Source organism: Macaca fascicularis, chromosome 9, assembly GCF_037993035.2.
Source record: "Macaca fascicularis isolate 582-1 chromosome 9, T2T-MFA8v1.1".
NCBI classification, from domain to species: Eukaryota; Metazoa; Chordata; class Mammalia; order Primates; family Cercopithecidae; genus Macaca; species Macaca fascicularis.
In genome coordinates, this window is record NC_088383.1 from 105,258,025 (window position 1) to 105,281,079 (window position 23,055).

Genomic DNA, 23,055 nt, shown 5'->3' on the forward strand with positions numbered 1-23,055 from the left:
AGAGGGACGCGGGTGGCTGACATTTGGGAAATGTGCAGGTGGCCTTGTCACCTTCACTGAGCAACTCCCCAGCCCTGTTTTCTGGAGGTCCCCACCACACAATAACCCCAGGAGGTCCATGCCGGAGGAGTTCCCCCATCAGAGAACCTCACAGATTCTAAATGCTATTTTCCTTATTTGAAAAGGCCTGTTGGAGATTCCACAAATGTGCATGTCTTTGTTTTTCTTTTTTTTTTTTTTTCCTTCTGTAAGCCAGAATTTTTATCAGTTCTGGCCTTTTTTTTTTTTTTTTTCTGTAGGCCAGAATTTTTTTCAATTATTGTGGTGCCTAGTTACCAGAACTCAGCCTTCGCCAGTGCCTCCTACTTTGGGAGCAGAGCGCCCTCTGATGGCTGACAGAAGAACTCTTGGAGGCAAGCACAGTATGATATAGCAGATAAGGTAGGAAGTCGATTATCTGTTAAAAACATTGCAACTATATGTAAGAAGCCAGGGATCACCGATGCTCTATTCGTTCACTTTTTTCCCAGTCTTTAAAATCTGTATTTTATTTGGGGTAGTTTTTATTGCTGTATCTTCATGTTTACTCATCTTTTCTTCTGCAATGTCTAGTTTCATTAATCCTCTCCAGTATTTTATCTCACACATTATAGTTTTCATCTTTACTTCTGCAATGTCTAGTTTCATTAATCCTCTCCAGAATTTTATCTCACACATTATAGTTTTCATCTTTAGATTTATGAGTTAGGATTTAAAAACTATCTTCCATGCTTCTATTTAACATATTCAATTTTTCCTCTGGCTTATTAAATACATGGAATATAGGGTAACTGTTTCAATGTCCTTGTCTACTAATGATATCATCTGTGTCAATATTGAGTCAGTTTCTATTAACTGAGTATTCTTCTCATTATGGGTCACGTGTTCCTCCCTCTTTGCAAGCTTGGTAATTTTACATTGGATTCTAGACATTGTGAACATTGTGAATTTTTTCCTGGATATTTTTGTATTCCTGTTAATATTCTTAAACTTTGTTCCAGGATGTGGTTAATTTACTTGGAAACAGTTTAATGTGTCCTCATCTTGCTTTTGAGCTTTGTTAGGCAGCACTAACATAGTCTAATCCAGGGTTAATATTCTTCCCCACTACTGAAGCAATACTTTTCTCATTGTTCTACCTGATGCCTGGTGAATTATGATGTTTTCTACTCTGGCTGTTTGGGAACAGGCACTGTTTCTGGCCTCCCACTGAGAGGCCTGGTCCATTAGAGCTTAGAGTATTGTTCCCTCTAATCCCTTTGTGTGGTTCTTTCTCCAGCCTTGGGTAGTTTTCTCACATGCATATGCTGATCAATAGAATAATCAAAGGGTCTCCTCTGTTTCTGTGCAACTCTGTCTCCAGTACTCTACGCTGCAAATTCTATTCACCTTGGCCTCCATGAACTTCCAGCTCTATCTCACTAACGGCATGTGCAAAGGCCATGTGGTGCAAGGACCATGGTGTCAGAGAAAAGGCCCACATGGCAGGAGTGCTATGGCATAAAATGAGCAGAGACAAAGCTCTTGCAGCCGGAGGTTCCCACGTGTCTGAGTTGCAGAGAGAAAGCCTATGCTTGTGGACAGACCATGGCTTCTGAAGGACAGAGAGGAGGCCTAAGTGGTTGGGGCAGAGAAACTAGAAGGGCTGGGACACAAGGCTAGGCTTTCCCCAGCTCTCAAAACAAAGACCCATATCCTTACCTTGGCTTTCATAAGTGGGTAATCCCTGGCCAGGTGAGTCAACAGTAATCACTGTTTGACTCTTCATGAAAAAATCAATCACATTTATGGTAGAATTTTATCAACATGGTTTGTTCTCGCTCACAATCAAATCTTTCAAATCATTTTAGCCTGGAAATGAAAGTCTATGATACATTGAGTCTCTGTCATTACAAATCAGATTTTAAGCCCCAGGGTACACTCAGGCTGTCCTCCAGAGGCCCCCATCCATTTTAGAAATAAGTTCTACAGCCTATTGGACAGACTCAGCCAACTTCCAAAATGTTCCCCAGTCTCACCTGTCCAGTTTTAGTATTTTTCACCCCTTAACTTGTTGGAGTTCAGGTAGCCTCTCTAGAGGATGGAGGAGAGAAGGTTTTTTCTGAGTTTTACTTGGAGGTACAGCACTTTAATGTATGCCTGACATAACCAGACTTTTCAGTCATTTGGAATTCTCAGAGGATTGAAGTGTTATGCCCATTTCTCCTTCTCCTCTAACTTCAGGTAAAGGAAAAAGAAAGAGAGTATAGATTCTTATCTCATTTGAGCCTGAGAGAGCTAGTTTTATGACTTCGAGCTTAGAGGCAAAGCACCTGTATAAAAGCTTTCCTGATATTATTTCCTTGGATGGAGATTCATATTCAATTGGGTGGAGAAACATTTCCACAAACGTTTAGCATTTTCGTTATGCCCCCAACATTGTCTTAGGACCTGGCAGGCTGTCTGACATTGGAAGGAAGCCAGTGCACATTTGTTAAATCAATTCATGCATTAAGCAATAATTCTCATCAAGATGGTGGGAGTGCAAAGATTATATGACTTCGCAATCTTTCAAAAATTAGTTATCACTTTTTTGTCTTCAATTAACATCGCAATGTTGCAGGGAGAAATGCCTTAAGCAAAACTAATCATTGTTATTTCTTGGCAAAATAAATAAGTAACTATCTCTCTCCACCAGCAGTCAGGAACTGAGAAGAATCATAGAGGGTATAGAAGGCTGTGCTGATGGGAGTGAGGAACAGGCAGGCAGAAGGAGTGCTTTGCAGGGTTTGGGGAAAATCAAAGCAGAATGTTTGGACTGGATGGATGTCACTTTAGAGACAGACCAATTCAAACACCAGATGATACAGGAGGAAATGAGACCCACACACATCGTGCAACCTGCCTAAGGTGACTCTCAACTTACCAGCAGCCCTGGGTTAGGGAAGCAGAGCTTCTGACTTTGGGTCTCATCATTTTGCTTACCACACAGGGCTGCCCTCCATGAAAGACTGAACGTCTTCTAGCCTGGCAGAGAAAGTGCCAATATTGGGAACATCCCTGGGATAATCTTGGTTCCAAGGACAGGGCCAGTGTTCTCTAATATAGACAAAGAAAAGCCACAAACATTTTGTAGGTTCATAAGAATGACCATTTTACTTTTCACTTCATTCCAACATAAGTTCTTGGGTATCATAGCAGAAGTAAATGACAGAAATGCTGAACCTTTCTAGTTTGATAGAAACAATGTTTAAATAAAGATTCTAAGCCATGGATTATAAGTAGAATTAAAATAAGTGATCCAAAATACAAGTCATCCCTCACTTTTAGCTACATGGCTTAGTCACATGCATATTTCAATGCAGCTTTACAACCACTCCATGGGCTACGGGGATGAGAACTGCTGTCTCCATTTCACAAGTACAGAACTGAGGCTCTGGATGATCAACAATCGGCCCAAGGGCTGACACATGTAAGTATCAAAGCCAAGGCCACGGCTGAGTTCTCAGTAAATCCAAGGTCCTTCATGACATGCAAGAGAAGTACAAGCACCAGGATGACTGGGCACGTCTCTTTAGAAATGGCTAAATCTGCTTGTTTAAGGTAATTAGATCCAGAAGACTTGGCACAAAACTGAGTTTCAGAAGGGGCTTTGAAGAGCAGGTGTTGACATGTGGCAGAGACTGGGTTTATAGAACATGTTCTTGGTTATTCAGGGAAGAGGGGCACGTTTCTGAGCAATCAGAAGCCTTGTGTAAGAAAGGAATATTTTCTGGGATATCTGTGTGGCTCACGGAGCTGGTGGATGAACTTAAGATGCCCTGGACCCAGGCCTTCCCCCTGGGAGGAACCAGGCTGCCTGGAAGCCTCCTCATGGGAGTGAAAGTGAAAGCCCATTCCTGTGGTCCTGTCTCCATCCACTTGGGTCCTCTTGATTTTTCTTTCTGCCACACAGCTTTTCCCCATGATATCCAAGGACTTGGGTCTTTTCTCCATTCCCACAGAATAGATAGAGCCCTCATTTCTAATAATATCTTGGAGAAACTCTTGCCTTCCCCCAGCCATCTTTACTTTCAACACACACACACACACAGAGTCCATCACAGAACTGCCCTCCTTAAATACTCTCTGATTACAGACACAAGAAGGAGCAATGAATGATGTGTCTCCTAGGCCAGCTGGGTGGTGGGGTAGCTGACACATGCTAGAAGGAAGTCTGCCCAAAGTCACAGAGGAAATGAAATTTGTATTGAAGGCAAAAGAAGAGTACAGAAGGGGGAAAAAAAAGGCTGGGGAGGGATTGGAAAATGGGAAGAGGAGTTACTGGGATAAGAGAACGCTGGAGGGTGGCCTATCCTGGAGTAATCCACACAGAATAAGGCAACCTGGTTATAGTTTGCCCAATAGGCTCAATGAGCCAACACCACTTGAAGTGGCCTCTCCTTTTCCATTTGGCCTCCTTGGAGAGAGTCCTCAGCAAGCTGAAGCGGCAATGCTATGCATGGGCTTAAGGGCTCTTGTTTAATCTGAAGCCTTTAAAAAACAACATAAAAGAAACTGTAAGTTTAACAACTATCCCTAAAGCACAAAAGTTAAAGTTATTTGAGGAGCTGCCACCAGAGGTATCATGATGTCTTACTTTAAAAATTAAGCAAAATGTTTCATTGTAAAGACAAAGTGTTGTTTTAATATGAAACATGAATTTCCATCAACATTAATATCTTTAAGGTTAAATGTAACACCACTAGTCTCTGTATTTGGAATTTGGAACTTGTAAGAACCTGGCTTTTCTTGATTCATATGAGGACAAGATCACACCTAGATTGGAAGATTCACATACTACCAGCAACACCTAGAATCATCTTTAGATAACAATTTGGACCACAGGCCTTGCTGAAAGTTTGCCCCAAATGTTCCCTTGTGTGATCCTGTGACTATGGGGAACAAATGCTGGTGACTAGCTATTTTATCAGGCAAGCAGTATGGGAAGAGGTAGGAGGAAGGGGGCAGAGAGAGAGAACTAACATTTTGACTGGCAACTAAGTAGCAGACACTTCCTTTTATTTCTTATTTAATCTTTTTAATTATGACATGAGGCAAATATTTCCCCTCCTTTAAAAAAGCAAAAACTGAGGCTTGGAAATGTTAAACAACTTCTCCAAAGTCATACAGCTGCTCAGTGGTAGGTGTGACTTAAGAATCCATATTCTTTCCACTGCTGTATGACGTGACTGAGCCATGTGCTTCCCTGTGGTCAGGGAATGTGTGGTTCCACGTGATTTCTACCCTGAGATATTTAGAAACAATTAACTGCTTCCTCTCATACATCCTGCATAAGTTTCATTTATATCCCAACTTGCACCAGGCTGACCTTGGCAACACTTCCATGAAAGTCAGAGCTGATGGCTTTTTTGAGAAAAAGGATATGAAAAAAAAAGAATGAGAAGACAAGACACTCAGAAACCAAGCCCCTTTCCCAAAATGACAAAGAAAAGCAAATTCCCATTGGGAGCAGGAACAGGATCTAAGGACCCCATCTGGTGAGTCACATGTACTAACTAAAGCACAAGGTCTGAGAGTTGGAATTAACCATATTGGGGATGTCCCCTAAAGAGACAAATCAGCCCCAAAGTGTTCCAGATCTGTAAATGAAATTTGGATTGATTAAGAAGCAGCTTGGCATCTCTCCTCTCCAAGTAAAAACCCTGGGTTTTCAACCCTGTTCCAGTGCCAGGTCTGCTCCTTGACTGAGCTGCATCATTCCAGGCTCAGTCTCGGCACAAGCCACCACAATCCCCTCCTTCTTTCCATTTCTATAGTAGGACGGTAAGGGTCATGCACAGGTTCCTCGCTTCCTGCTACAGTCTTCACATATATGTGGGCCTCTTGTGCTCCCATCGTATTCTTCTCACGTGTGGGTGATCTCCTAGGATTCTTAAGGAAACAAATAGGTTTTTTTTAAAACGACTGCAGAGAATTCTTCCGTACAAGATGCACTAACAGCAACCACATTTACCCTCCCACCTGAAATAACCAAAATCAGACACAACATTTGAAGCAATAGTTTTCAAGACACTAGACAACAGGCAAGGAAGGACAATGGTCCTTGAGAGACAGAAAACAAATGAGGAGAGACCCACAATTGCCTGATCTTACTGCTTTGGGGAGCTTTCAGGCCACTCAACTATCTTTTGTTTATTGTTAACAAAGTATCTCATTTTTTGTCTTTTAATTTTTAATCTATTTGTGAATTTATATTTAAAGTGAGTTTTGTAAGCATCATATGGTTGGACCTTGTTTTTATAACCAATCTGAATATCTTTTCCTGTTAATTCGGGTATCTAGACTATTTACATTTAATGTGATCATTGATATGGTTAGGTTTAAATCTACCATCTTGCTATTTATTTTCTGTTTGTTCCACCTATCTGTTTGTTGTGTCTTTTTAACTCTTTTTCTACTTTATTTCATATAGATTTTAGAAGGACCTCATTAAGTTCCATGAAAAAAATTGATTGGGATTTGTATTGAAATTACATTTATTATATAGATTAACATTGTTTGATATTGTAATATTATTAACACTTTCTATCCAGGAGCATGGTATATAACCCCCATTATTTAGGTATTATTTAATAGTTTTTTTAACCAAAGTTTTATTATTTTCCATAAAGATATTACATATTTTTGTTAGATTTATTCCATAGCATTGTACATATTTTTATTACCAATTACCATCACAAAATGGTAATTTTTAAAATCGCTTTTTCTAATTGTTGTTGATGTTGAAAGTGTAAATTACTTTTGTATATTGATTTTTGTATCCAGTAAATTTGTTAAAATTTCTAGTTAATTCAAGTAATTTTTCGTAGATTTAGCTTTTCTTTTCTTTCTTTCTTTTTTTTTTTTTTTTTCGAGACGAAGTCTCACTCTTGTCCCCCAGGCTGGAGTGCAATGGCGCGATCTTGGCTCACTGCAACCTCCGCCTCCCAGGTTCAAGTGATTCTCCTGCCTCAGCCCCTCCGAGTAGCTAGGATTATAGGCACCTGCCACCACACCTGGCTAATTTTTGTATTTTTAGTAGAGATGGGGTTTCATCATGTTAGCCAGGCTGGTCTAGAACTCCTGACCTCGGTGATCCACCCGCCTTGGCCTCCCAAAGTGCTGAGATTACAGGCGTGAGCCACTGCACGCAGCCAGATTTAGCTTTTCTATGTCGACAATCATATCATCTGCAAATAATCACAATTTTGTTTCTTCCTTTTCAGTGTTATATTTTCTAATTTTTTTTTTTTTTTTTTTTTTTTTTTTTTTTTTTGAGATGGAGTCTCACTCTTTTCACCCAGGCTAGAGTGCAATGGTGCGATCTCAGCTCACTGCAACCTCCACCTCCTGGATTCAAGCGATTCTCTTCCCTCAGCCTCCCGAGTAGCTGGGATTACAGTCGCCCGCCACCACATCCAGCTAATTTTTTGTATTTTTAGTAGACACGGGGATTTCACCATATTGGCCAGGCTGGTCTCAAACTCCTGACCTCAGGTGATCCACCCGCTTCAGTCTCCCAAAGTGCTGGGATTACAGGCATGAGCCACTGCACCAGGCTTATACTGTCTAATTTTTTAAAATCCTACTTCATTGACTAGGATCTAAAGTATAATATTGAATAGAAGTGGTGTTAGTGAACATCCTTGTTTTATTTCTGATCTAAAGAGAATGCTTTCTACATTTTACTGTTAGGTATGACATTAGCTGTATTTTTTTTTTTAAAGACATCTTCTTTCAAGTCAAGGAAGTTCCCATTCTATTTTTAGTTTGCTGAGAGTTCATATCACTGTTACATTTTTTTGAACTTTCTTCACCTATTGAGATGGTCACGTGAGTTTTCTATTTTAGTTTGTCAGCAAAATAAATTATATTAAATTGATTTTCTAATATTAAAGGAAGCTTGAATTTCTGTTCAGCCGATAAAAATGCACTGAGAACCTCCTTTATGCTTGAACTTCCTCTTGGTCGTCTCCTTTCCACATGTGCTCATACTGTGCTTCTTTTGTGCATGAAAAGCTTTAAAACACTTAGCTTGTTTACTGTGTAAATGGTATATAGAGAGTATATCCAAGAGTTCTTACCTCAGATATCTTGGGATTGTCATCAATTTCTGAAATTTCACATGGTCTGTCACTTTCCTAAATTGGAAAAAAATAATAATAATAAAAGAAAGAAAGAAAAAGAAGTGAAGGGGCATAGCATTTGACCATAACTATGATTAAAATCAGTGGTTTTTAAATCTGAGTGTGCATTGAAACAAACAAAACAAACACAGAGGCATCTAATAACATCCCCACCTCAAACCAAACCAAACCCATACCCAAGCCAAGAAATATCATTGTGAGTTATCCAAAAATAATCCAGGGTGAGAGTAGAGATGAAACAATATTGGCCATGAGTTAATAATTGCTTTCATTATACTCTCCTCTCTATTTTAGTATAAGTTTGAAATTATAATTAAAAAGTTGTTTTTGTTTTTTTCAAGATCAGTGCCACAGCTTTGTCATCCAGAAATTCTGATTTAATTGGCTTTGGTGATTGGAAATTTTGAGCTTCCTAAATAATTTTAAAGTGCACTAGAGGTTGAGAAACTATCACTTAAACAATACCACCACCAACCACAACACTTCTCAATGTGTTTAAAATTTACAGCTTGTCAACACATCTTTACACGTAAAGATGTTCATCATCCATTATCTCATTTCATCCTTAGAACTTTCCCTACCTCTTAAAATAGGGAGGGTAGTTTCTATGACTCCTGTTTTGGAGTTGAACTAACCAAGTTGTCCAGGATCATATAAATCATAAAGGGGCAGAGTCTGGTTTAGAACCTCAATTTTCCATCTCTTAATTAATGCTTACCCATATGATAACAACTGTGAATGCGAATAGAGAATGGAGTTAGAACCCAGAGTCCACGTGACGCAGTTCTGTCACAACCATGGAACCTTGTTGGATATGGGTCTAGGTGGCCTTTGAATTCTAAACACAGTCCCTAGAACAGTCTGGCATTGGGGGCATGGATTGGATGGGGAGGATATAGATTCCCTTGTGAATTATACATGTTCAGATGTGTGAAAAAGGCAAAGATAGATAGAGCCACGTACTTCTGGATACATTCCTACCATGGACACCTCAGCCCCTCTTCGTCTTCTATCTTTCCTAACATTATCTCCATCCTCTCTTTGTGAAGCTTGTGCGCTTTTGTTTCTCAACTTTAGAAAGCACACCCACTGTACAGACATGTGTTTGCCATGGCAACAGACATCCCTCTCCACTGCTACTTTTTGTTACCCCAAATACTATCCTTGCCAGGAATTCCTCAACTGACCTGAAGAGTTGATGACAAATCAGCTCTGTTTGGTGCCTAATGTTGTGTCTGCAGTGGAAATTATGGCCCAGAAACTTCCAGCATCCTGTCCTCAGGAAATAGACATGGGCCCTGAATTCTGACACCCTTAGTCCAAAAGCCAATTCACTGAAATGCTGCCTGCCTACACATCTGGACCCAAAGAAGCTGGTAATCACCTCCATGGCCTCAATGCTGCTTCTTCTTCGGTGAATCAAAGTAAATAGTAAAGCCACCAGCAGGGCTGTGGCCACCAGGGAGGGGATGGCCACCGCTAATCCAAGAGAGGGCCCGCAGTCCTGGCACAGAATGAAAAGCACAGGGTCAGGGGAAGCCCAGAGTCTTCAAGAATAAAGGAAAAATTCAATAGAATAAAAATAAAACAAAAAATCTGCATGGATCACAAACATCATCTACAAAATCAAAAGGGTAATGAAATAATGTGCAAAAATGTTTGTAACACACATGAGAAATGACTTACTTTCATAGGACTTAATTTAAACAGTTTAAATCTATTGGAAAGGGTAATGATCAAATAGAAAAATGGGCAAACGATACGAACAGGTATTCTTTAGAACAGAAATACAAATGTCTCCTCAACATAGGAAAAGCTGAGATACAAATCAGAGCAACAATTAGATGCCATTTTCACCTGTTTGGCTAAAAATAAAATCTTTTATTATATACCACACTTTTTTTTTTTTTTTTTTTTGAGATTGAGTCTCGCTCTGTCACCCAGGCTGGAGTGCAATGGCACAGTCTCGGCTCACTGCAACCTCCGCCTCCTGGATTCAAATGATTCTACTTCTTCAGTCTCCCAAGTAGCTGGGACTACAGGCACGTGCCACCACACCCAACTAATTTTTGTATTTTTAGTAGAGACAAGGTTTCACTATATTGGCCAGACTGGTCTCTAACTCCTGACCTCGTGATCTGCCCGCCTTGGCCTCCCAAAGTGCTGGGATTACAGGCGTGAGCCACCGTGCCCAGCCATACCACACTATTTTAATATGAATTTTAAAAAATTTATTTGCACTTAATGTAAATGACGAGTTGATGGGTGCGGCACACCGACATGGCACATGCATACATATGTAACAAACCTGCACGTTGTCCACATCTACCCTAGAACTTAAAGTATAATAAAAACATAAATAAAAGTGACCTTTAGCCTTTCAAAAAAAATTTATTTGCACTAAATGCATTAACCAATTAATTTTCAAATTCCTATTTTGCTTTGATTGGAGTGGAAATAGTCATGCTTTTAGTCACATAAGTTTTCAGATTTGCAGACTATCTGGAAATATTGAAGATCATCTGCAGAATCCCTATAAAAGTGCAACTCATTTAATAATGGATTCACCTTCACTTTTGGGGGGAATTGATTTTATTGAAGAATAATAAAAGTATATGAATCATAAATATATAAGTTGATGACTTTTCACACGAGGAATACACCCATAAGACCAACACCCAGATCAAGAAACAGAACATTAGCAGCATCTCAGGATCCCCCTCAAATCCCTTCCAGCCTCCTTGTGCGTGACCACTATTCTGAAATCTATTGTCATAGAGTAGTTTTGTCTGTTTTTCAGCATACGATAGACGCAAATATAAGATATACACTCCTTGTGTCTGGCTTCTTTTGCTCAACACTTTGTGAAATCCATCTGTGATTTCGCATGTTCTCCCTCACTTTTGAGCTGAGCTGGTCAAGAATAATTGTTGAGCCAGATTCTGTGCTTAGTGACAGTTCACCTATCAAACTTTAAAGCTCAAAACAAATGCACAAGACGGATGGAGCATTATTATTATCCCCATTTTGTAAATTTAAGTGTTATAGTTACCGTTTCTTTCCCACTTGTAACAGGAGAGGATGTCTGTATGGAAAAAGAACATACATTGTAAAAGAACAAAAAATCTATAGAATACACATTATATAAGATAATCTGCCAAAGGTTAGTCCATAAAGCCTAAAGTTTATCCCTTTGCTAAACTTTCTGTTAAAAACTACCAAACAGAACCTAACTTGATTGCTTCCCAGGTAAGAACTGGAATAAAATTTGGCTACCAGGAGAAAAGAATTAGGAAATTCAGGCAATGCCTTCATTATTCACCCTGCGGATGTGCCATGACACATTTTACAACTCAAAAGGGCTTCCTTGTGTCCCAGTCAGCACACTTGGCACACTTTGGGCCTACTTGTCCCCATTGCTAGAAGGGAAACACATATAAATACTGGTGGAAGCAAGGCTCTTTAAGGAAGCCTTGCTTGTTTTCAAGTAAGTATGTGACGAAGCAAATGGCAGAAGTTGTCAAACATCCATGCTCCTGGGGATAATTCCAGATGAAACGAATGCATTACATGCTTCTGGTTCACCTCTTAAGCAAGGTTATTGGATTTCACTCATCTAGAAGATATTTCAGGCAAGAGTTTACCTTGATTAAGAAATCTAAAGGAACAAAGTTCTGCATGAGAAACTGTGTAAACCACACTAAGTGGTATGCTGTGGGATTAAGAGCACAGGTCCTGGGCTCACACTGCCTGCCATAGAACAGCCAATTCTCCATTCACAAGATAAGGGGCTGCCTGTTTCCATCTATACAATATCTATAGGGATAGTAGTAGCTGCCTCTAGGGTTATTAGGAGGATCGAAGGAGGAGCAGAAGTATGAACTCTTGTTATCCCTTTATACTTTGCAAAGCTCTGTCCAGATCTGTTATTTATTTAATACTCTCAGCAATCTCATCGAATATATTGGAGTCCTGGGGCTTGGACTTTTGACAATTATTAACTCCATTTTACAAATAAAATGTAATAGATCTCAGAGAAGTTACAGGACTTGTCCAAGGTTTCACAGATAATCATAACTCTAAACTAAACTTGGGTGTTTGACTTCCAAGCCCAGACCTCTTTCCCAGAGAGCTCCCATCAAAAGAAAGTTTTGATGACCAGGCACTGACACTTGGTACTTAAATGGTTGTACTTTGACCTAATCACAATCTCCCCCACCCCCACATTACTTTAATCCTGCATTTCCCTAAGGTGTTCTGTTTCTAAGGGCAGTAGGAAGAATCAGCCATTGTTTCAGGTAAGGCTTCCTGTCTTCAGAGTACAGAAATATATTTAGGGTGGCTTTGACCAAAAAAAAAAAAAAAAAAAAGGAAGGTGTCAACTCTAAGAATATAGTAGTGTTCCATGGAGCCCAAGGGCAGGTGGGAAGCTGCTTTCTCCAGGGACTGGAGCTCGGAACAGGGAACTTGTGTGAACTGAAGGCACCCTCCTTTCTCCTTCACTCCGGAGCAGCATGGCCTCCTGCCTCTACTGTTCTCTGCTGTTTGCTTCTCTCTTTCTCTTTGGATGGATTTTTCTGCCCTCATAAACTTCTGCTAATTGTACCAGCTAATGCCATGGAGCACTTAGGATGTGCCAGGCTGTTCAAGAATTTTTCCCATGTTGACTTATTTATTCTATACAACTGCCAGTGAACACTAATGGGACTATGATAATCTCATTTTACAGATGAGAGGAGCGAGGCACAGAGAAGTGAAGCAACTTGTGTAAGGTCACACAGCCCTAGGTGACACCCCCCCCACAAGCAGTCTGGCTCTGGGATCCACGCTCTTAACCACTGTGCTACATGGCCTCCATGGCCGAATGCAGTGTCTGAGCCCCATTTTTCATACTTGACAGTTCAGTATAGACTGAACTGACAAATTGACTGAATTTGACATTTCAGTCCTCAGCAGGGAATGGCCAGCAGGGAGCCCTGTTCCAAACTCCCCACAGAGATCCAGGTGTCCACCTCTGTCCCACTTCCCAGGGCACTGGCATTCCCAGGCTACCCAGCTGCACTGAAGTGGAAGGGTTATGCAGGAGAAACGTGACTTCCAGGCAGGATGACCTACCATCCCCATTGTCCAGAGAGCTGCCCAGGACTTTCGGTGCTAAAAACAGACAACACCAGGCAAAGCAAGATGGTTGGTTGCTCTGCACGGGATCAAAGGGTGAAGAGACAGTTCTCAGAGAAATGAGCTGTTAACCACGAAAGTACTCCAAAGGGTGATGACTGGCCACATAAGGGCCCTCTTCCATCCTACTCACCCCCACTCCCCAAAAAATGGCTTCTTGCTTCTCTGCATTCTCTTGATGTGATGGGCCAAGATAACACAGAATCTGGAGTGTCTATGGACCTGCTGGGTTCCGACAGCCAGGGGAAAGTTCCAGCAGTGATGGAACGGAAAGGTTTTAACAGGAAAAGGAGGAAGAATTAGGGAATTAGCCTGAAGCCAACAGGCAGAAGCTGAAGCAGGGAAGCAGAGCAAGTTGGGGAGGTTCAGAAGTGCCCCCTACCAAAGGCTAGAGCAGGTGCCAGTGTATTCAGTTCACAGAGGTCTGGGCAGACAGTAGTGGGCACCACAGGTCCAGCAATAAGTCACCAGGTTCTAACTTGATGCTACTCTCTAGAACTATGCCCCCATGTTTCAGTAAAATGAGCACTGGCTTAGGAGCCCTCTTACGAGTAAGAATCAGTTTATTCTCTTTGAATAATCATACAGCTTATCAGAAAAATGTGGCACAGCCAAGCCCACTAAAAAACTGGGCCAGAAAAATGCCTTGCTCAACCATAGCAGCACTGCTGATCAGATAACAACCTTGGCTGTTAGTGTTATCTACATGCAATGTGCAAACAGAAGATGGAGGATCAGCTGTGGACCGAAACTCTACCATTGGCAGTTGAAAACCTCAATTTTGACTTGCAACTAAATGCCATAATCAAGAGCCATAAAATGTTCATTCTTGTTGACCCAATCATTCCCGTTTTAGAATACATATAAGGAAATTATCTTAAATGCAGATGAGGATTCTCTATAATGCCATGTATCACAAAGTTATTCCTAATGATAGTTAATCAACTAAAAAAAATTAACTTGAAAAAATATTATGCGATCATAATACGATCACATGATTATGTGATCAACCATATAACAGTTATGGTTATAATAACTAGTGGAGGACATTTAGATATAAAATTATATAGAGAGTAAGGAAACAATAGTACAAAGCAACAAAAGTCAAAATTTATGTAACGCCAAACAGGACAGGAAGGGGTTATACCAGTTTTCTGCTGATGAGAGTTTAGATGTTTTATTGTTGTTGTTGTTTTCCTATTTTCATTTTCAAAATGTGTATTTATAAATTTTATAATGGAAATAAATTATCTCAGCACCTCTCAACTATTCCTGAGTGCGTTTTGAAAGTCTATGTAAATGGCTGGGCACAGTGGCTCACACCTATCATCCCAGGACTTTGGGAGGCTGAGGTGGGCAGATCACCTGAGGTCAGGAGTTCGAGACCAGCCTGGCCAACATGGCAAAACCCCGTCTCTACTAAAAAAGTGCAAAAATTAGCCAGGCATGGTGGTGCGCGCCCGTAATCCCAGCTACTCTGGAGGTTGAGGCAAGAGAATCGCTTGAACCCAAAAGGTGGAAGTTGCAGTGAGTCAAGATCATGCCACTGCACTCCAGCCAGGGTGACAGAGCAAGACCTTGTCTCCAAAAAAAAAAAAAAAAAAAAGAAAAGAAAGAAAGAAAAAGAAAGAAAGAAAGAAAAGAAAGTCTGTGTAACTTATCACTATGTGTGAGGTTTATGTGAGCTCTGGAGATCTACTGTAAATTCTGCACTGGTCTTCTCTGCGTTGCCTGGTGAATGGGGGCTGCTGTACTTACTGTGTTCGCCGGCAGGGTGAAGTTCAGTGAAAAACTCTGCAAGATAGAAGTAAATATTAAAGCTCCCAGGGATGGTCAGCAAGCTCCTGACTTCCTCAAACTCACTGACCCTGGTGGATTCCGAGAGGTCATTGATTCTATAGACTCAGCCAGCCCCCATCATCATGCCCAATCTGGGCCCCAAAAGAAGGAAGGGGAGGAAAGAAGCCTGTCATGAATTCCTCCCTCAGCATCAAGTCAGTCTTGCCACCGCCCCCGACCAGGTCCTGAACCAGGATCAGATGAAGAGGCAGCCTGCAAGGCTATTGCCTGAGGGGTCCCATTCATAAGGGCCCCAAACACTTACTAGAAATTCAGCAAAATGCTAAAATTATGTTTATTCCCCTAGAACTCCTTTGAGAGAGAAAACTGGTGAATTTAGAAGTACTTTGTGTTTTCTCCTTGGAGTAGAAGGTAAGACCCCCAAAGGGCACAGTCTGACAAGAACACCTGATCCTTACCTGGGCAAGGCAAGGCTTCTGTTTTTGCTGCATCTGAGGCAGAGGTTCTAGGCTGCTGGAGCTGAAGTGGCCAGGAGGACAGGCGAGCAGCAAACCCTTCTCTTTCCTCCCCTCACTTAGTAGCTGGTCTCATCTCTCCAACAAATATGGAGTCTAAATTTAAAGATCGTGGGCTCAATGGAGCACCAAACAGCCTGCCCAGGGCCTCAGGTGGCTCCTTTCTTCTCCCTGTCCCCAGTCCCTGTTACTCCAGCTTTTCCAGGCTGCTCCTTACCAAGTCCTTTCCCTACCTAGATTGGAATGATGGGTAGATCTGTTCTGACTCAGCCGGTGAAACTATTTTCCCCTCTTTCCCTGGGTGGAAGTGGTCTTATTCCCACTTTCTGGACTCTCAGCCCTTTGGGTCCAGCCACCGTGGATTAATGCCTCCTGGCTGGGCCCTCCTTCAGCCTTGGCCTCCCTGACCCCCAGAGATTTCCCTGGGCTTGGCCTATACCACAGCTCCCCATCTTCCCAGCATCCCAAGACCAGATTCTGTCATTCTAGAAACAATGCATTTACTAAGTTTTAAAATTAAATGTTATCCAACAAGAGGAATGTTGTGAAACATTAAAGAATCCAAAAGAATCATGTTTCACACCTGAATTACCTGAAAGATCATCTCTCTCAAAATCCTCATTTTCCAGCAGAGGAAACTGAAACCTAGGGACTCATCAAAAATCACTTCATGGACAAATGAGAATAGTTAGAGCCTATGTCTCAAAACCAGTCAATGGGCTCCAGTCTGTGTGACTCAACCCCAACCCGAAAAACAGTAACAGAGGAGCTCACCCCAACACAGGCAAACTGACAAAACACCTATTTCAGCTGACTTACTGATGGGTTGGAATTCAGATGGGTTAATGAACAAGAAAATCTTTTGTGAACCAGCAGTGTTTTAAGCACGTAGAATGTGTAAGTCCCCTTGGCTTTTGCCCCAAATATTATGTCCTTCAATCAAGGTGGCCCTGCTCAGCTAGCACGCCTCAGTGGTGACTGCTCACTTCTCTGCCTCTTGGCAATAGGACACCCACATTTTATAGAAAATAAACCAAGCCTCAAGAATTTGAACAGGTTTCCCAAGTCCAAACAACAACTTAGCCATCACCAGAACCTGAGTGTCCTGGTGACAACCTCTTTCCACCATTCTGCAGGGCTTCCAAGCAACTCCAAAAGTCTCTGTGGATGAATCAGAGCACCCAGGCCAACAGCACTGTGCACCTCTGCTTCTGGGATGATGTTGGAGCACAGGGATGTCTGGGCCTCTAAGGTCAGGGGCCTCTTGCTCGAGGGACCTAACCACCTCTCTTCACACTTGCACCAAACCAACAGGTGCTGCAAGGACACTGGATGGTCGCTGCACTGAATGCAGCTGCCCAGAGCCTTATCTCATCAGTGGGCACCGAGGACTGATGTCAGCAGCCCTAAGACAAAGCTTCCTTTGGGAGGACAGCAGAAGAGGGCGTGCAGCAACAAGTGGGCCATGCATGCGTTGTTTATCAACACTTGGATGACGGAGATTTTGGCCAATTTTAGAAAGACACTCATATTTTGTAGAAACACAGTACAGTGCTGTCATGGAGAGAAAAACATCGCACAAATTGGGGTGGAGAAGAATCTGATGCAGTGCCCTTCAGAGGCACAGCTGAGTAGGGTGATGCAACCCTGGGCTTGGAGCCACCTGATCTAGATTCGAGTCCAGACTTAGCCACTTAGGAGCTGTGTAGTCTTGGATAAGTCACTCAAACTCTCTGGTCTCCATTTTCTCACAACAAATCTATTCTCCAAGGCTCAGTTTTCCCATTCTCAAAATGGGATGCTATTAACTTGCCTTGCCCACTTCACAAGATAAGACCCAAGGGAATACCGTAACATTGTCTGTGGCAGCTCCTTTCTCCCAAACTGTAAAACGCCCTCTGTGTTTTAGGGATCATGTGGTAGCATATTCTTTATGGCCTGGCCAGCACAGAGCTAAGGATAGGAAAGTTCTTGTGGAATGGAATTGCAAGCATGAGTTAGCAATAATCAAAGTACTAAAATCTGATACAATGCAATTATTGCTTACTGCTAGTCTGAGCACTACGCAATATCTACACAATGATTCTGAAGGCATTTTGGGATTTCAGTGACTGAACGTCCTTCATTATAAGTTTGCAGTTTATGAGAGAAAGGAGGAAAGACAGGATAAAAACTTACTGCTATTGAAGGTATGCTGGGTATAAGACCCCGTACTCACAACCTCCCCATGAAGGGAGCACTGTTATTCCTATATTATACCTGTGGCAACTGAGACCAAGATAGGTTTTTGCTCACCAGCTTATAAGTGGTAGAGATCAAGTTAAATCACAGATCTTCCTAACTCCAAAGACTGAGTTCTACTCCTTTTAATAATCCTTTTTGTGAGGAAAAAAAAAAAAGATTCCACAAGAAAGTGAGATTATGCAATATTTTTCTTTTTATGTCTGGCTTATTTCACTTAGCATAATGTCCTCCAGGTCCAAATAGGACAAACATGGCAAATGGCAGGGGCTCCTCCTATTCTAAAGCTAATATTCAATTGTATATATACATATAAACCAGAGTCCCTTTATCCATTCATCTACTGATAGACACCTAGGTTGTTTCCATAATTCTTTAGTAATCACAGAACCCTCTTCTGTTTTCTCTTCTAACTTAGCAAACTTCATTTGATTGAGTCACAACCAAACATGTATCACAGGTAAACAAGAAAGATGGAAAATTTCTGATCAATGATGACCATCCATGTTGCTGATAATGGAACAAAAAGCCAGATTAAACAAGTAAGACAGGTAAAATCGCTGATCAGATCCATTGCTTCAACTAGAAAGTGAACATATATGAAACATCTACTCTGCACTCTTTTATGTGGGGATGGGGGTTTAAAAACAAACCTTAATATCAAAATAAAAGACAGACAAGATCAGCAAATATTCAGTGAGAAGTTTAAAAAAGTATTAGTATTTTGCATATGCGAAAATAATTTAAAATCAAGTCCGTTTGCTTCATTGTACATTTAATTGAATTAGGAGATGTGAGCTTTAGAAGCCTGGGAATTGTTCTTTATAGTAAGCAATGAAGGTTTGATTGAGAAGAGATGCCAGTTCTCACTCACCATTTCTGATAGTCTCCCAAGAACCTTCTTCGTACACTGCCTTTGGCAAACTCCTTTCTCGCTGGCGTTATTGGCTTGTGTCTTTCATTTGTAGGAACAGTTAGCTGACAAAGCTGCAGAGGCAGGCTGAGAGGTGGCTCCAAGAGAACCCTAGTCAAGCCATTTATGGTCAGGGGAGTAGCCAAGCCCTCAGTCCATCCCTCGGGAAAGATGGGCTGCTGCTCCATGGCCACCGTGTATGGCCTGGTTCACCCACCCTCTTTGCCTTGACTTTTTGTCCTTCTTACTTTTCAGGCTGCTTTCTTGGCTATACCTCCATCTCAGCAAAGAAGCCACAGCTGGCCTGAGAGCTTGGGGCCTTCTGCAGCCTGCAGCTCTTTGGAAACAATGGGTTACACAAGGCTGAGGCTGGCCACTCCATCCCCAGCTAACAGAAACCCACATTAACCATGTTACTGCTCATGATGGAGTCAATGTGTTACATGGACAAAGCATGGACGTTCAGGATGTCTGGAGAAGGGGTGGGGGCCCATTCTGTTTCAGGAGTAGCACTGCTGGGGGCTCCAGCCGCCTCAAGGTGCTGCACTCACTGGACAATGAGCTGCCTGGTGTGAGTTTGGCCTCACCCCTCTCTGTGTTTGCATTTTGGGTGGGAAGCTCTCTAGACCTGGAGGAAGCCATGGACTTGGGCTGCTTTGTAACTTACAATTTCCCTGTTAGAGATTTGCCTCTTTAAAATGGTGAATGAGTTGCCAATAAAACCACAGAATTAAACCAATGATTTGGCCATTGAAATGAAAACCACTGTGAAAGGAGCAGACAGGAATGTAAGGAGAGAACAACTCAAGTGAGAGAGGAGGCCATTGCTTTAGATGACTCTGGGAGATGACACTGAAGCTGTGCATGAAAGGTGAGAAGAGGGCAGACATGTGAAGGGTTGAGGGAGGAGAGTCCCAGGCAGAAACCACAGCAAATGCTAAGCCCTGCAAGCTCGGTGCACTCGCAGAACCCGAAGGAGTGAGTTTTAGCCCTTTTGATGCAGCATGGGAGGGCATGGCAAGATTTTCACCCTTAGGGCCTTTCCCAAGGGTTTTTCAGTGGGAGAGATGCATGATGTAATTGCTGGTGACCGAGATTGCTGGGCTTCTCTGTGGAGCGAAGATTACAGGGGAAGAGAGTGGAAGCAGGTGGCTGGCTAGTGGAGTTCAGGTGAGTGATGAAGGTGGCTGCTATAGGAAGAGAGCAGTGAATGAGTGTGTGACTTACTGCGGAGGTGGAGCCACTGGCATTTGATGATGATAAAACTATGGGGCAGGGGAAGGGAGAGGTGAGGGAAAGAGAAGAATAAAGCCAATTCCTGGGTTTGGGGCTTGACTAACAAAAATGGAGGCACTATTGGCTTAGGCAGGTAATACTGGAGAAACAGATTACCCTTACACCTGAGTAGCCTAGTGGCTGTCCAAGTGGAGGTGTCAAGCAGGCAATTGGATAAAGGGGGTCTGGGGCTGAAGGCATCCGTTTGGAAGTGGCCAGTCTGTGGATGGTTTTAAAGCCACAGGTGTGCATGAGCAGGTAGACAGGGCAGAGGACCAGGATACCTGCCAGAGGTTCACAGATATTTAGCAGCCTGGAAGAGGGGGCGTCGCTAGCAAGGAGAGTTGAGTGAGGCAGGAAATTCAGAGAAGTTTGGGGGTCACAGGAAAGAAATTTGATTCAAGAAGGGGAATGGATGTTGGTTAATTGTATCAACTGCTGCTGAGAGGTAGCCTCCGAAGAGGCCAGAAGAGCCTTCTGATTCCCAGTATGAGGGTTGCTGGTGGCCTTGACAAGAGCAGTTTAGTGGCAGAGTGGAGACCAGATTGCCTTTAATCAGGTGGTTTTTCCATCCTGGTTGCATACCTGAATCACCTAGGAGGCAGTAGGGGGGCTGGTTATAAAAACTCCTGATGCCTAGTACCCGCCCTCAGAGACTCTGACTTAATTGATCAGAGTGAGGCAGGGGCATCCCCAGGGGACGCTAATGAGCAGTCAGGGGTGACAGCTGCTGTTCTAATCAGTTCTTAGACTGTGGTAATCAGCCACCTGCAACATGGCCGACACTGACGCTATCCTCAACAAGACCAGTGCTGCCTCTGCCTCGTGGGCTTCCAGTTTCCAAGACTCCACAGTGACAGCCTAAACTGAACCTACTGGTGACAACATGGTCTGGAGAGATCTATGTTTGGAGCCACAGCTGCCCTACTGGAAGCTGCATGGTCTTAGGCAAGTGAAATAACTTCTTCCAGTCTGAGTCTTTTAATCTGCAAAGCAGGGATGATACAATTTACAGCAATTAGACTACTTAAATCAGCACAGCTTGTACAAATGATGCTTTTAATTTTCCTTGACTGGCATAGAATCATCCTGGACCACAGAACTCCAGTTCATGGCCCCAGCACTCTCTGGCAAGGCTGTTTGTGGATGGGGAGGGCCAGTGAGGTCCTTTTTGGCACTTTTGTTTGCTGTGCATCCACTGATCCATAACTCTCCCTTCTGACACATTATCTCTTTAGAGGAATCATTGACATCTTCAGGCAAGTGGTGCCCCTGCCTAAGTGTCCATCAGTCATGATTGCCTGGTCACAAGCAACAAAACCAGACTCTGCTTAATTTTTTAAAAAGAAGAATTTGGCCGGGCGCAGTGGCTCACGCCTGTAATCTCAACACTTTGAGAGGCCTAGGTGGGTGGATCACCGGAGGTCAGGAGTTTGAGACCAGCCTGGCCAACATGGCGAAACCCCATCTCTACTAAAAATACAAAACTTATCCGGGCATGGTGGCGCATGCCTGTAATCCCAGCTACTCAGGAGACTGAGGCAGGAGAATTGCTTGAACCCAGGAGGTGGAGGTTGCAGTGAGCCAAGATTGTGCCATTGTACTCCAGCCTGGGCAAGAGAGTAAGGCTCCATCTCAAAATACAATACAATACAATATAATACAATACAATACAATACAATAAATACAATACAATACAATACAACACAATACCACAATACAATACAACACAATACTAAAAAGGAGAATTTATTGACTGGGTATAGTGGAGCTCTCAGAAAGAAAAGAGGGCTAGAGAACCAGGCTCTGGAAAGACAGAGTGAGATTGCTCCCAAGCCTTCAGGATCAGCAACTACCAGACAGTCTTTTGGAGGTGTCCTTCCAGAGAAAGTGAGCTCCAAAATATCTCAGCCCTTTTGCCTCTCTGATCAGGACTCCAGTCCCATGAAGAGGACTTGGTTGGTCTGGCTTGGTTCATATGGCCAAGGATGAGGCACCACCTGGCTAACAGTCCCCCCAATGAGGGTCCCTCCAATGGAAGAAGAGGTGGTTCTGCAAAATGAATTTGGCATTGTTACCTAAAGGAGAAGGAATGGATGAAGTGAGTAAGCTCTCCTTCTTTGGAAGTTAGGCCTGGAAATCATCTCCTTAGAAACCACTGATGGAATGCCCTTAGTGGGAGAAAGGTTGGGGCCACCAACTCTGAGAATCTCGGATCATTTATATTTTGTCACCATTTAAATTTGTACAAGCCCAATCACATGGATGGTCTTCCCTGCAACAACTGGTCAGCTTAAAAAGCTGAACCATTCTAAATGACAGGTGGCTGTCTTAGTCCGTTTGGGATGCTAAAACAGAGCACCACCGACTGAGTGGCTTATAAACAACAGAAAGTTATTTCTCACAGTTCTGGGGGCTGGGAAGTCCAAGATCAAGGTGCCAGGAGATTCAGTGTCTGGTGACGGCCTGCTTTCTGGTTCCTAGGCAGCTGTCCTCTCTTTGTGTCCTCACATGGAGGCTGAGGGATCTCTCTGGAGCCTCATAACCTAATCATGTCCCAAAGACCCAACCGCTCAATACTTTTACGTGGGGGGCTGGGGTTTTAGTATATGAATTTTGTGGGTATACAAACATTGTTGCAGTGGACTTTTTCTAATTTTTAGAAATCTTTATCTAAAATATTAAGAATAAGGTAGGATAAAGTGAAATTTTAGAACAAAAAGAAGAATTATAGTCATTTTTGTATCTACAAATGCCACACGTGAGAGTCATTACTGCTGCCCACCAATGTTGCTAGTTTGCCTTGTTCTTGTCATGAAGTTAAGGACATTCACGTGACTTGCTGTGATCAATGAAATGAGTAGAAGTAATATATCATTTCCAGGCAGTTTTAAAAGCCAGTGTGTCATGTGTCACCCTTTCTTTC

General features: G+C 42.5%; 2 protein-coding genes across 8 annotated transcripts in view; one reads left to right on the plus strand and one right to left on the minus strand.

Moving 5' to 3' along the window:
- DNTT (DNA nucleotidylexotransferase) overlaps positions 1 to 5,378 on the plus strand; it is a 42,271-nt gene extending 36,893 nt beyond the window's left edge. Inside the window, exon 10 of one of the 3 annotated variants that reach the window (XR_012418016.1) lies at positions 300 to 5,378. Coding sequence is in view for 1 of the 3 variants with exons in the window: in XM_045362180.3 (XP_045218115.1) it covers positions 300 to 332 (33 nt within the window). In the remaining 2 variants the exon portion in view is untranslated. The remainder of the gene's footprint in view (positions 1 to 299) is intronic. The other 2 variants (XR_012418017.1, XM_045362180.3) reach the window with 2 other exon arrangements.
- Positions 3,147 to 18,878, minus strand: OPALIN (oligodendrocytic myelin paranodal and inner loop protein). 5 transcript variants are annotated; one of them, XM_015456492.4, is made up of 7 exons: positions 18,816 to 18,878; positions 15,644 to 15,796; positions 15,144 to 15,179; positions 11,260 to 11,292; positions 9,592 to 9,711; positions 8,145 to 8,201; positions 3,147 to 5,952 (listed from the first exon to the last, which is right to left on the minus strand). In XM_015456492.4, the coding sequence occupies exons 2-7, from the start codon at positions 15,674 to 15,676 to the stop codon at positions 5,776 to 5,778; spliced, it is 456 nt and encodes a 151-aa protein (XP_015311978.1). In that variant the 5' UTR covers positions 15,677 to 15,796; positions 18,816 to 18,878; the 3' UTR covers positions 3,147 to 5,775. The 5 variants fall into 5 exon arrangements, with proteins under 5 accessions (XP_015311978.1, XP_005566139.1, XP_015311980.1 ...); XM_005566082.5 differs by lacking the exon at positions 15,644 to 15,796; XM_015456494.4 differs by lacking the exon at positions 9,592 to 9,711.
- Positions 18,879 to 23,055: the final 4,177 nt, after the last annotated feature.